At 60.1% G+C, this 14,208-nt stretch overlaps 1 protein-coding gene across 1 annotated transcript; it reads left to right on the plus strand.

The window, feature by feature from the left end:
• Positions 1–244: 244 nt before the first annotated feature.
• Positions 245–10,550, plus strand: PHF24 (PHD finger protein 24). Its single transcript, XM_027665428.1, has 8 exons — positions 245–635; positions 5,552–5,933; positions 7,002–7,187; positions 7,579–7,657; positions 7,765–7,967; positions 8,224–8,390; positions 8,616–8,717; positions 8,827–10,550. Exons 2-8 carry the CDS (start codon positions 5,556–5,558, stop codon positions 8,921–8,923), a joined length of 1,212 nt encoding a protein of 403 aa, XP_027521229.1. The 5' UTR covers positions 245–635; positions 5,552–5,555; the 3' UTR covers positions 8,924–10,550.
• Positions 10,551–14,208: the final 3,658 nt, after the last annotated feature.

Consider the following 14,208-nt stretch of genomic DNA (forward strand, 5'->3'; position numbering starts at 1 on the left):
CAGCAGGCATTGAGTTAAAGCAGGCGCAGGTAGCCTGTGCCTGGAGCACTGGTCTGGAGAAGATCCTGTGGGTGGGCAGGTGAGACCTTCACTCCTCCGAGGATGCAGCCCCATCTCCATAGTCCTTGAGATTTTCTCTAAGAAAGGCGGTTCAGCCCTGGGGGCCAGAGGAGATGCAGGGAAAGCTTTTATTGGTATCTCCCAGCACACGTCAGCCCGGTTAAAAAAAAAAAGCTTCGTGTCTCAGAGAGCTGTTTAACACAGCTCAGGCAGCAATTGGTACAGGGACAGCAAACCAGGCTGCATCTGCTCAGCCCCAGTCACAAGCTCCCTGCTTCCTCCAAGTGTGTGTGGTGTGTGTGCGTGTGTGTGTGTGCGCGCGTGTGCTCGCGCTAGACACAGGCATCCGCTCCCAGCATCTCGCTGTCTCCTGCATCCTCCGGCAGCAAGTGCAGGGCTCTGGCTCCTCGGGTACCACCCTCACCGCTCCATCCCCCGACAGGAATTTGCACACGGGGCACAGGATGTGGTGAGCACCCACGGGTGGAGAGGGGGTTGCGGCCAGAGGCAGCGGCGATGGACACCGTGTGGATCTCTGTCTAGGGCTCGTGTTCCCCAGACGGACCCTCACCCTGGTAAGTGGGTTTTTTTGCTACAGTTGGTGCTTTGCTGGGTGCATGGCATGGGCTGTCCACACACTGTGACATCCTTGGGTGGGTTCTCCCACTGCCCCCCAGGTCCTGGTGCCTGAGAGGGTGTCCAGAGATCCTGGGATTTGGTGCCTGGGAGGAGGGATGAGGATGGGGTTGGAGGGTCCTGCCCAGGCATTGGGGTCCTCATGTCGGTACTGGGGAGATGGGCTGGGGAGGGAGATGAGGAGGAGAAGTGGAGAACCGGGCAGGAGCTGTGTCTGCTGCAGAGGAAGGGACTCTGCTGTCACGGCATTTTCATCCCCCTCTGGGAGATGGAAGCGTGCGACACACCTATAAAATCTGCCATGGCGCGGCAGGACAGGCAACCTGATCCAGCAGGGAGAGCAGCTACCGGCTCAGTGTCCCCAGGACAGGGATGTGGCACATCTGGGGCTCCAGCCACCCCCCTAGATATCCCCATTGATCTCCCACAGCCCTGCAGAGGGTAGGGAGGGTACCATCAGCCATGGACACCCTGACCCATGGCAACTGGATCACCTCACAGCAGCAGCCCCAGCAGTGCCAGAGTCACAGCATGTGCCGTCTGCCCAGGAGAGGGGACAAGAGGGTTCTGCCAGACCCCTGTGGCCATCCCTAACCAGCTCAAGGAGGTGGGATGCAATGGCCCCAAGTAGAGCATTCTGCCTTCACTGCTGGCCCCTCTTGCCCCAGGCAGGCAGGGGCTGGCAGGGTGTGTAGGGCTGTACCAGAGCCATGCCAGAGCCACGGCAGCTCCTCCCAGCCCTGCTCCATGCCCTTCAGACTAAGCGCTGGGACCAGGCAGCCACAGGCTCTGATGTCCCAGGGTGTCCTCCCTATTGGTACCCCACCCCTTTGCCCTCAGGGTCCCTAATGCTGCTCCCAGTAAGGTGCTGTGGGGTAAAAATATCAGGAAACTCTTGAGGCAGGGGGGAGGCCTGGACCGCAGAGAGCCTGTGGGGACCAGGCGCATCCTTCCCCACAACTGGGGAGCTGCAATCCAGGGGGTTCTGCTCCCGGCACACCCGTGATGCCTCCCCTTGAAGGTGGGTGCCAGGGACCCTGCTCATGTGTGCACCAGCCCGAGTACCTGCTGACCCTTTATTTGCTGGTGGGGCATTGCAGCGAGGACACACTATGGGGCAGGTGACAGTCAGCCCTACAGACCCTGTGGCTCCACACCCCCATCTCCCCATGCCACTGCTGGGCACCAAAACAGCCCACCCTGCACCTGTGGCCTCCTGAAAAACACCCATCCCGCACCCCCAGCTGCCACAGACACCACCCCACACCCACAGCTTCTGCAACATCCCTGCACCCAAAGTCACCACCCACCCCATGCCCACAGTCGATGCAACACCCGCTGTGGGCCATAACACCCGCCCTGCGCTGCCAGCCGCTCCGTAGCACATCCACCCCAAAACACATCCACCCCTAACACATCATCCACCCCGTAACACATCCAGCCCTAACAAACACATCCCTGTGCTGCTCCCCACCACTTCCATCCTGTGTTCCCAGCCACCACAACGCCCCCACAGTGCCGCAATACACCCACCTGTGTGTCACTCATCACCCCGCACCACAAACCTGGCACCCTATAACCCCAGCACAAGCCACGTGGGCTCTGCTGTGGGAGAAAGGAGGTTTTGCAGCCACGCAGGGGCCATTGGCTCTGTTTGCATCAGGATGCTCTGCCCTGCTTCCTTCTCTTGGGGTGCCTCCATGCTGGCTACCAGCTCTGTCCCACCAGTGCCCCCATCCCCACCTAAAACAGGCTTATCCTCACTCCAGCTGCACCAGCCTTGCCTCCATGCCTCAGTTTCCCCATGCAGAGAGGTGCTTGGGGCTGGGAAATATGCATCCACGGGTGCTAAGAGGATGAAGTGCTTTCTGGCTTAGTATTTTCCTGCAGGGATGAAGCAGCAAAGGAGAAAATCCGAACCAGAAGAGTGTGGGGAATGGGTGTTGTCTAAGGATCAGGGCAGGGGTGCAAGGGAAGGGAAGGGGTGGGAAGGTGGCAACCCCCTGCTGTGACAGCCCTTGGTGCTGGCAGGGCTCAGCGGAGCCGGGTGTTTGCAGGCAGCTCCCGCCTGTGCCCAGATTTAGCTCCTCTGTGGGGGCGACCTAAAAATAGCCCCGCGGTGCAGTCTTGCAGCAAGGTCGAGGCCCCCGCACCTCAGGTCATGGTGAGACAGGTGGTGGCACTTTGTGCCTCAGGGGATGGACACAAATAGCAGTTGGGACACCTTCCCCCAGGAACACATGCAGATATAGGGCCTGCTCAGGTGTCTGGGCTGCTATGAGGCAAGAGAGCCTCTGGTTCTCCCTCCACATGCCCAGAGGTCTCCAGGAGAGGGGGTGGTTCTGTGTGGGGATGATGTCTCACCTCACAAAGCCAATGGGTCAGGCAGGGCACAGGGCAAAGGGGGCCCTGGAGAGTGCAGAGCAAGTTTGGGGTATCTGGGGAGGAATGGGGTCTGTGGAAAGGCAGTGGGGTCTGGAGACTGAGTTCAGAGTGAAGCCATTCAACCCTGGATGTGCAGGCAGGGTTCAGCTGTGCAGCACTAGCAGGCACAGAGAGGCCAGCAGGGCTGAGAACAGACAAGTCATGACATGAGTGAGACCGTCCAAAATCCAGGCAGACAGCAGTAAATGGCAGGAGGCACTGAAGGTTGGGCTTAGGAGAGGACAGGAAACAGGGAGGTGGCTGGGAACTTCAAGTAGCAGCACAGTGCTGGTGGGTGACTATGACATGAACACGCAGGGGAACCACATCTGAGGGGGATTACAGCTGGTTTACACACCAGCCACCTTCCCACTGCCCTGGTTGCCCCACTGCTCCACAGAGGGGCTGGGGCTGGGGCACCCAGAGCCCAGCAGCACTGTGGAGAGAAGCTGCCAGCACGCTGGGGATCAGGAGCACCAGTGTGGCTGCTGGGGGTACTGGTGTGCTGGGGCTCACACCCCTCTTTTCTCTGTGAGCCCAGCCCTCTCCCTGCTTCTGCCCCAAGCCTTGGCCATGAGGAGGCCTGGATCTGGCCAGCGTGTGGCGATGCAGAGACCTGCAAGGGCAGACCTGGGGGAATCTCGCTGTGATATCCCCGACTCTTCGGTTCTCAGGCAGAGCTGCAATGGTGCCCAGCAGCAGAGCTGATCCTACACACAGCAAATAGGATCCTGAGCCACTCGGGCAGGGGGTGGTGGCACGGTGGGCATGTAGAGACATCCAGGTGTTCTTCCTTCCCACTGGCACAGCCGCAGAGATGCTGTCGCTGTGGCTTGGACACGAGCCTCCGCCTCTGCCCTGCTCCCACCTTTGCAAAGCCCCTTAGAGCTGAAGAATGCCGGGCACCAGCTCTGAGCCAGGCGGTGCATCCAGCGGGTGCAAATACTCCCCTGTGTGGGCACTCTGCCGGGACCCCCACGCGCAGGACGGGGCCCACACGTGCTGCACTCCCGTCTCAGCGCGTGGGAATCCGCAGGCAGATGGTCCCGCGGTGGTGGGGAGAGGCTGGGAAATCACATGCATGTGCACGCAGTGGTGTTCGCTGCCTGCCAGCGCGCTCGGCTCCGCTCCATTCGGCCCTGCCAGCGTGGGGCACCTGTAATTACCCTGCCAGGCTTCCCGACACAGCAGCGCCCGCGGCGCCGGGTCCTCCCGCAGCCCCGAGATCCCGGCGTGTGCGCGCGTGCTGCTAATTATCCCGCTACCTGGGGACTTCCCTGCTGAAGCTGGCGGGGCGGGGGATTGCTGCTCCGATCTCCCCGCTCTGCCTCCTAGTCCCTGGGCTCCCGCTGGGAGTGCCTCTTTCCTGCAGCGTAGAATCATAGAATAATTAAAGCTGGGAAAGACCTCTAAGATCATCGAGTCCAACTGTTAACCCAGCACTGCCAAGGCCACCACTAAACTGTATCCTTAAGTGCCACTTCTACGCGTTTTTTGAACAATATCAGGGACAGTGATTCCACCACTGCCCTGGGAAGCATCTTCCGTAACACAATCCTAGCAAGGGCACAAGGGCAGCACTGGAACCCATTTGGGGTGATGCTGTGCCCCACGGTGCTGGAGACCAAGTCCTGCTTTTCCCAGCTTCAGCCCACTCCCAGTGAGACAGAGATTGACTTGCTATTGCTGCTGCTGTTGACCACCCCATTTTACCCCAAGATGATCTTCCCTTGCTACTGAAACTCATGTGCCTCAATCCCATGCACTGGTTCCCTTCTCTCTTGCACTCCCACAGCCCTTCTATGGCTGGTCCAACCTCTCCCACGTGGCTCCTTGCAGGATGCAGGATGCCCAGTGATCACAGCAGCAGCGCACACACACACATACACACAAGCATGTGAGTGCAAGAGAGATGGGAAGGTGAAGAGGAATCTGAGGAAGGTAGGGAGCCAAAACCAGCTCTGCCATGCCCCAGTCCTGGGCTGAGCTGCAGGGAGGACAGCTTTCACCCTTGACTGGCCACGGAGGCTTTCTCCAAGGCAGAAAGGAGATGCATGCAAGGGGCAGGATTACAGCTGATCCCAATCCCCTTGGGATTTACTGGTCTGGTGTGGGAAAGGCCTGGATGTGTTTCTTGTTAAGCTAAAGCACATAAAGCAAGCATGGGGGAGGCATCCCCAAACCAGCTCCATGCCTTCTGTCCCAATCCTGCACCAACACTTAGACCCTTCACGGCCAGGAGTCCATGTCCCCATGGCCACCATGGATAATCTCAGTGCCATCTTGCCATTTCTCCCTACCCTGAGCTGCCCCTTACCTATCTGGGAGAAAGCCACCAGGACAACGTTTTGGGGTCAGGGACATGGTGCAAGGGCAGGGAGCAGCACTGCACCTCGAGGTGCTAGCACTGAGCACCTTCCTTCCCCCACAGAGCCATGGGGGTGCTAATGTCCAGGCGGCAGACAGTGGAGAGGGTGCAGAAGGTGAGCTTGGCCGTGTCAGCCTTCAAGGACGGGCTGCGGGAGCAGCCATCGACTCGGCGCCGGGGAGAGGCGGGGACCTCACGCCGGGGGACACTGGAGCAGGAGGTGCAGGAAGGAGAGGAGGAGGCATCGGCAGGACCTTCCCAGCCAGAGGAGAGCAGTGCCAGTGCCAGTGCCAAGGCAGCCTGGGAACGGCTGCGGGATGGCCGGGGCGTGGAGCCAGAGGAGTTTGACCGGGCCAATAGGTTCACGCCACCCGCCTTCATCCGGCCCAAGCGGGAGCTGCACGATGATGAGCCCCCGGACATCAGCCTGGAGCAGAGGGAGCAGGTGAGCGGATGGAGCCACAGGGACAGGGGCTGGGGAGAGCCCAGGGCTGTGACAGCCTCCCTGGGGATGGCAAAGCCCTGTGGAGGTGGCTCAGTGGGGCAGGGTGCCAGGGGCCAGGCTGGGCAGCTGGCCACATGGGGAGGAGGGTGCAACTGTTCAGATGTGCCCTGGAAGGAACCTGGTATGTCTCAGAAAGAAGAGGTCACTGGTGGGCAAGGCAGCTCCAGCTTTGGGGTAAAGAGAAGGACAATTTTGTGTTTGTCAGCCTACAGCCAGCCAGCCTGCAACTCAAGCTATCCATTCACACCTACAGTCCCTACAGCCCAGCCCATCCACAACCCAACAGTTTATCCACCCATGCATGCAATCCTACAGCCCACCCATCCACACCCACAACCCTAACCTCCATCCACCCACCAACCCAACAAGCCTACACCCCAGCCCACCTACAGCCTTCCACAGAATCACAGAACACAGAACATCCTGAGTTGGAAGGAATCCACAAGGATCATCAAGTCCAAGTCCTGCCCCCTGCACAGGACACTGCAACAATCATGCCATGTGCCTGACAGCATTGTTCAAACACATCTTGAACTCTGTCAGGCTTGGTGCCGTGACTACTTCCCTGGGCAGCCTGTTCCAGTGCCCAGCCACCCTCTGAGGCTAAATCATGCAGGGTACCATCAGTATTTCTTGGAAATGGAAATGTGTGAAAAACCTTACAGCTTATCCATTCATACTTACAACACTAAGAAACAGCCAACCTACAACCATAGTCCAGCCACCCACACTACCATGCTGAACCCCAGAGCACATACAACCTCAAAGCCCCACCAACCCTACAGCCACACCCATCCACCCACCATTCTTCCCAATAAACCCGCCTACCGTCCTCTAACTCAACCAGCCTTGTCCCTTACGACCTCACCACCCACCTATTCCCTACTCCAGCCCCACGCATTCCCATCCCCCCATCCACTCCACCCCCACCCGCAAAACACCACCCACCTGGAGAAGCCAGGCCCCTGCCCACACTGCTCTGCTGAGGATCTGCCCGCCCCTCCCCAGATCGTGAATGATGAAATGTGTGAGATCTGTGAGGTGTGGACAGCCGAGAGCCTCTTCCCATGCCGCATCTGCCCCCGGGTGTACCACGACGGCTGCCTGCGCCGCATGGGGTACCTGCAGAAGGACAGCACCGTGGAGGTGACGGAGACGGCGCACACCGAGACGGGCTGGAGCTGCTACTACTGTGTGAGTGCCTGCAGCAGGGGACACAGGGCTGCTGCTGGGTGGTGGGTGCTCCCTGGGGAACCCTGCCCCACACAGACATGAGCAGGATCCCACCTCACAGCTTCATCCAGGGCAATGGGGGACCTGCTGCCCCCCACCTCCTGCTGACCACCTTGGCCATGGGATGGGCTGCTGGGCACATGAGATGCTGTGGCAGAGCTGGAATGGCCAAAGCCCAGGGGCGTGGAGCCGTCCCACTGCAGAACCCCAGGGTGACACAGTACACCATCCCTCTCTGGGTGTGGGTGCCCACACCCACAGGCCATCAAGGGATCCCAGTGCTGCCATACAGCGGGATGCTCCGCTAACCCCATGCCTTTGCCCCACGGCTCCTCTCTGCCCCTCACCCCAGGACAACCTCAATCTGCTGCTGACAGAAGAAGAGATGTACAGCCTGATGGAGACATTGAAGAACTGCAAGATCATTCCAGGTGTGTACCCTCCCCACGGCAGATCCCAGGAGGCTGGGGGAGGCAGATGGGGAATGGGGTCCCCCCCCTTCTTCCCAGGCACTGCAGAGCCAATCTGTCCCCTACAGAGACCTGCCTCACCCTGGATGACTTCCTGCGCTACAAACACCTGGTGCACAAGCAGCAGTTTGAGAAGCCCATGGCCGAGGCACAGGAGGAGCAGGTAGCCCTGCAGTTCAATGCCCTGGACCCCGACAAGAAGGGGCACATCGAGTGGCAGGACTTCCTCTCCCATGAGTCCATCCAGCTGCTGCAGAAACTACGGCCACAGGTATGATTGTGGCATCCAGGCCTTGCTCCTGTGGCTTGCACCCATGGTCACAGCACCCAAGACAAGCTCCCACGGTCACAACACCCAGAGCTGGCTCCTACAACTGGCAGCCATGGCTGTGGCACCTGGGGCTGAGTCCCATGGCCATCACCAAAGGCCATGGCACCCAGGGCAGGAGACCCCCACAGCTTTGGGCATAGGAGCCAGGAGATTCCCATGGGGTGAGCTCTCTCCCTTCCCTTCTCTGTCCCCCTAGAATGCCCTGCTGCGGCTGCTGACACCCAAGGAGCGGGAGCGGGCACGGGCAGCCTTCCTGGCCCTGGACCAGGACAACGATGGCTTCATAGGGGAGGGCGAGTGTCGCCAGGCCCGGCACACCTGGTTCCGCAAGCACCAAAAGGAGATGCTGTCCTGCAACGTCAGGTATGGGAATGCCCACCCTGGTGTAGGGGTGACATCCAAGCCGTCACTCCTGCCACAGCCCCAGCAGCCACCGCAGGGTCTCAGCACACAAATTGAGTGCTCCCACTTCTCATCACCTTCCCTCTGTGGCCCCTCAGCCCTGTGCACCCTCCTCCCCCTGCCGCCACCACCATCTGGGGTGCAAGGAACACCCAGGGATGAAGGGTATCCTCCTCCTTCCCACAGCATCAGCCATGTGGGGCCCATATCAGAGGGCAGCCCCGCCAGCAGCAGGAATGGCAAGAGCCCAGAGAAGATCCTGCCAGCCACAAAGCAGGAGGAGCCCAGGTGAGGCAGGGCTGTGTGCAGGGGTGGGGGACACCCTCGTTTTGGGGGGAGTTTCCAGGGGAGCAGCAGTGCCAGCAGGGGTGGCCGGTGAACCCACATCTGCCCACAGGACCATCGACTGGCCCGGATTCCTGCGGGAGAACGTCGCCTACATCCTGGCTGCGCGCCCCAACAGCGCCGCCCTGCACCTGCAGCCCCCTGCCTAATCCCCGCGGCGCGTCGAGGGCGCGACGCTGCTCCCGCCATGCAGACCTGCCCCACCTGCCCCTGGGGGCGGAGCTGGGCGCTGATTGGCTGGCGGGGAGGTGGCCATGCTGCGCTCTGCCCCGCCTCCCTCTCGGATTGGCTGTGAAGAGGACAGGTGCTGGGCTTTGATTGGCTGGGAGGGTGGGGGCCGCTCTGATTGGTGGGGGAGGCAGGAGGGGCAGGGCATGTCCCCGCTGGCCCCGCAGGCACCGCGGTCCCCAGTCCTGGTTCTGGGGTCATGGTGGGGTGCAGGGGCCAGGGAACTGTCTGCCCCCATGATCCACGTCCCCACAGCACCCCCTCACCTGCCAGCGCCTGGAGCCCCTGGAATCCACAGACAGAGCAGGGTCTGCTCTGGGTAGTTGCGGGGTCACGGCAGAACCGGTGCCCGGCATCCGTGTGCCCCCCAGCCTCCCACAGTGCCACAGGGAAGCCACAGCTAAGCCTCTGTGTGCCGCCAGGTCTGCGGCAAACAGTGTCTCAGCTCATTGGCATCATGGATCCTCGAGGGGAGGATGTGGCTGACCCCTTCAGGGTCTCTCACATCCCTGCCCTGCTCCTACAGGGGCTGGAGCCCAGTAGGTCCATCCTTGCATGCTGGTGGCTGTGTCTGGGGGAGTGTTCCCTGGCCCTGCCCTCCTGGGGACCAACTATTTAATGCAGACAGCAGTGGTGTGGGAAGGAGCACCAGGACTAGAAAGCTTCAGAGGGATGGGAGGACAAGGTGAGATGTAGGGGAGGCTTCCTGTGCATCTGACCTTGCCCTCAGCACTCCCTTGCATCCCTCATCCCCTCCTGTACCCTTGGTTCCAAGGGATGCTCTCTGTCCACCCAGCATTCCAGTCCCCAACCCTGTTCAGTTCTGCTCTCTCCCCCAGCATGGCGAGTGGGCAACCCCACCTCACTAGGGGCATTACTGCTTGTGGTGAGGAGAGGGAGGCAGAGCCCAGAGCCTCCCAGGTGTCAGCTGCAGGGGTGAGGCACTCGCTGGGCAGGGTTGGTGCTCGGCAACGCTGTTGTGGATAGATGTGCTCAGCCCACAGGTGAAGGAGGAGGGACCCCAGAAACCTTGCCCCAAACACACCAGGGGCCGGGATGCCCAGGTCTCATGGCAGCCCCAGCAGCTGCTCCTTGCCCCTCCAATTCCTCCCCTGCAATGCCCTCAGCCTCTCCCTGCCTGGTGTGCCCTGGCTCAGCCGGGGGGGCCTGGGGTATACACAGACCAGGGTTGCACTTGCAGCAACCTGGTCACTCCTTCACCTCCATCCCCAATGCAATGGGGGCACCATCCCACTCAGCCCCATTTCCCCAGCCAGGGCACAGTTCTCCTCTCCAGGGTCTCTCCCACTGCAAGACCAGGAGGTGCACCAGTGCCACAACATCTTCCTCTACCGCCCTGGCATGCCAGGCCAATGGGGATATTTTGGATGCCAGGTCCGAGATGTGGCCAGAGCGTCAATGGGGATATTTCGGATGCCAGGTCCGAGATGTGGCCAGAGCCATGGTGAGGAGGTGGCTGTGGGTGCGTGGGTTGCAACTCCCTATCTGTACTGAGATACATCCATTAAACAGCTGTGTCCAACCAGCCTCCTGAGGGTGCGCTTTCAGGGCTTCTGGCTTCTCCTCAGGCACTTCTGGGGATCCACAGTGGCCTGTTGTGTTTAAGATCCTATCCCAGCCTCAGGTCATTGTCCCACCAGGCAGGCTTGGCCTCCCATCCCCCGAGTGTCCCACATCAGCAATGGGGGCAAGCCAGCGGGTGCACCCAGGACCCTGCAAACTCGAGGTGCCCCATGCATCCCCAGGAAAGCAGACAGTAGGCAGAGTGCTTGGCTGACCCTACAACAACCCCAGTCCCTGCAGTGGAAGGGACAATCATCCACCGGGATGAGGCAATCATCCACCTGCCTTTGGAGGCACTGGAGGCTGTGAACTGAGCACTGGGGACTGCTGGATGCTGGGAACAGGCTGTCTGCAGCAGTGCTGGGAAATCCAAAATAACCCCACAAAGACACCGAGGGTGCCCAGGAGGAGAGTGGTCCCCACGGCTGGAGTGCTCCAGTCCTAGTCACATCCACGGAGCTCCCAGAGGAAGCTGCAGCTTTTGATAGTGGCACAAATGGTCTGTGGGAATTGGCAAAGGAGGCTCACCTGCCTGGGGGGGCTTTTCTTCCACAGTGCCTGCACTGCAGCTGGGAGGGGAATGGGGTTTGCAAAGAGAGTTTGGGAGAGAATTAGGAGGGGGATGCTGTTCTGGCAACATCTGTGCTGTCTGCAGGGACGCAGAGCTTGGTGCTAAAAGCTGGACTTGGACATTCAGCCCACTCCCAAGGCCACAGTGGGCTGCCATGGCATCTAGACCACAGGAGCAGTGTGCAGCTCATCCTCAGAGAAAATCCAGCAAGTATTTCCGGCTCTGGGAGCCAGAGCAGCTGTAAAAGCACCTGGGAGAGGCACCCATCACCTTGAGGAAGAGGATGGGAATCTGGGGGAAGGGGGAGCTCACGGTGTTTCTTGCGCCTGATGGTGGGATACCATGGGTGCGTGCTCTGCCCGTGAAGGGAAGCCGCGGGAAGCCAGAGGAAGCCCTCACATGGCGAGATGGTGTTGATCACTGTGCTATTGCTCCATCTGCTGGAGATAAAGATAAAGCTGGAGCAGAGCACGGGCTTGGAGACGCTGGGAGTGAGATATCCACTGCCACCACCCCAAACCGACATCCTGAGCCCTCAGGATCCAGACCGGGAGAGCAAATCCTCCTGGGCCCTAATTCAGCCCCACTCCGCTCTCAGTTCTTCCCTTGCAAAACAAGGTACAGGTGGCTTTCCCAGATCCAGCCCACCTGCCACCCCCTGCAGCACTCTGGCATCCCTGCCAGGGCACACAGCTGGCTGGTGTTTCCGGGGAGCTGGTTAAAACAAGGGCCACATGTGGCCAGGAGGGCCTATGTCCAGCAGGGCTGTGCTGTCACTGTTGTGGCACTGTCATCCCAGCTCACATCCTCTGTCACAGCAGCAGGTGTCCAGTGAGTGACCTCCACGGAGCAGAGTGTGCCTCAGCCATGTCCCACACAGGCACCATCGAGGTCTGGGCAGAAGCAGGAGGATGTGGTGGAGGAGTGGGCAAGGTGGTGCTGTGGCTCCTCTTAGCTGTCACTTGCTTCTTCAGGAGCTGCTGTCCAAAGAGACACTGTCCCCAGAAAGCCTCTGTGGCCTGCAGACTGGCATCCCTGATGCTGGGGCAAACCCCTCCCTAAATGCTGAGGAATACTTCCCCTGCGCGTGGTGCAAATCTCCCAAAAACCTGAAAGATGGCACTAAGCTCTCTCTGAATACTTCTCACTACACGCTGGTGCAAACCTGTCCCTGAATCCGCTTGAATGCTAATGCAAACCTCCAAACAAGTGCTGGTGCCAACTTTCCCTGAACAGTGGTGCAAATCTCCCCACTGAGATCCCAGAGGCTGGAGACCAAAGGATCAGGATGCTCATGTGGGATTTAAGGCTGGGGCAAGAACCAGCTGTCCAGCTCAACCCTCCGAAACCCTGCTGTACTGACGGTGCCTGTGCAGCCCACAGGTCTGTTGTCCCACATCCATTACCCACCACCAGGTGCCACACAGTCAGTGCTGTGTTCCTCAGTGGGAGTTCTCAGCCCCAGTCCAGCATCATCCAATCTGGGGCCAGGGGCAGAGTCCTGGGTCCTGAGGGGCAGCTCTGGCTCGTGCATATATTTCACAGCAGGCAGCAGTCAGGGCATCATCCACCCTTTTCCCAGGTAGTCCTGCCCTCTGCAAGGGGACTGGAGCACCTCAGCCTGCCCAGGTCAGGATGTCTTTGCCATCCCACAGGAACCCCAGGGGATGGAGAGTAGTAGTGCCCTACTGCTAGAGTTTCCCCCTCTGCCAGGCTGCAGGACCACTTCACACGGCTGCCACCCACTCCAAAAACCTCTGCTGGTGGGGAATATGGGTGCTTGGCTTTGCACCCCAGGGTTCAGGATAGCACCCTCCTCCGAGGCTGGACACCTCTGCCTGTGTCCGGGGCTCCCCTGGGCTTGGCCAAGTGTCATCAGGCCTGGTGTGTCCCAGAGGGGAAGTGACCACAATGTGCCCCACACCAAAGCCGGCCAAACTTCAGGAACGTGTGTGCGAAGCTGCGCTGACACAGGAGGGACAGAGGTGACCAGGGGGACCCAGTGGGCTAAGACAGTGTCACCATGAGCCATGGCACCTGGCTATCACTGGGGCAAGATGTCAGAGCCCCATCCCATCACTGCCACAGGACTGTGAGAGACCAATGGCAGGAAAAGAGGGTTCTCTGGGCAGCTTGTGACAGTGACAGCAACAGCCACAGCCCCTGGAGGCAGCGACACCCTGGAGGCCCCAACTATCCTTCCTCTCCCGGACCAGAGCAGGACTGACCATCCAGAGCAGGAACAAGTGTTCCCATTTAGCAACATCCCCCTAGATGTGAGCAGGGAGAAGAGATGGGAAAGCTGAGGAGATTTTGGGGCGCAGAACTGGGATGACAAGATTGGGCCACTAAGAAGAGACCCTCTCCCCATCCCGAGCCAGGGTCCGTAGGGGCACTGGAGACCTCTGGGGAGACTTCAGGGAGAACTGGGGGGCGAAGGGGCTGGGAGAGGGTGGTGCAAGGGGCCACCAAGTAAGAAGTATGTGTACCCCCTGCAACAGAGAGGTGGCCACGGGGTGTCGCCCCTGCACCGCGCCGGGAGCCGGCGGTGCCACTTTGGGACCTACACAGAACACACAGGGAGGGAGTATGCAGGAAGGGAGGATGCAGGGACTCATCTCTCTAGCCAGAAATCATTTTGTAGTCTGGCTTGTGACGCCCTTCCTCTCCTGCCCAAGCTCTGATTCCAACCTCGGCCCTATAGCACCTTCTTCCTCCCTGGTTATGTGCCTTTGCCAGGTGAATGGAGGGCCACACACCCTGCGTGGAGAGCTGGGACCCAGCCATGGCAGCCACAGGCTCTTGCAGGGATGAGCTCCATCCTCTGCAGTCCCCTGGAGCTGGGAAGCCCTGGGCCTTTGGAGAAGAGGCACCAGCCCAGCAATACCTCAGGTCTAACATCCCTTCCCCATGAGATGCATAGGGATTCAGAGCCCCCTCCTGCCTGCATCCCCTGGTAGGAGCCCTGGGCACTTCCTCATCTGCACCCCCCAAATAACCACAGGGTCTGACCACACCTGGCACTGCCACTGGGCTTGGAAAGATGTTCAA

Source organism: Corapipo altera, unplaced genomic scaffold, assembly GCF_003945725.1.
Source record: "Corapipo altera isolate COAL_440 unplaced genomic scaffold, ASM394572v1 61045, whole genome shotgun sequence".
Lineage (NCBI taxonomy): Eukaryota > Metazoa > Chordata > Aves > Passeriformes > Pipridae > Corapipo > Corapipo altera.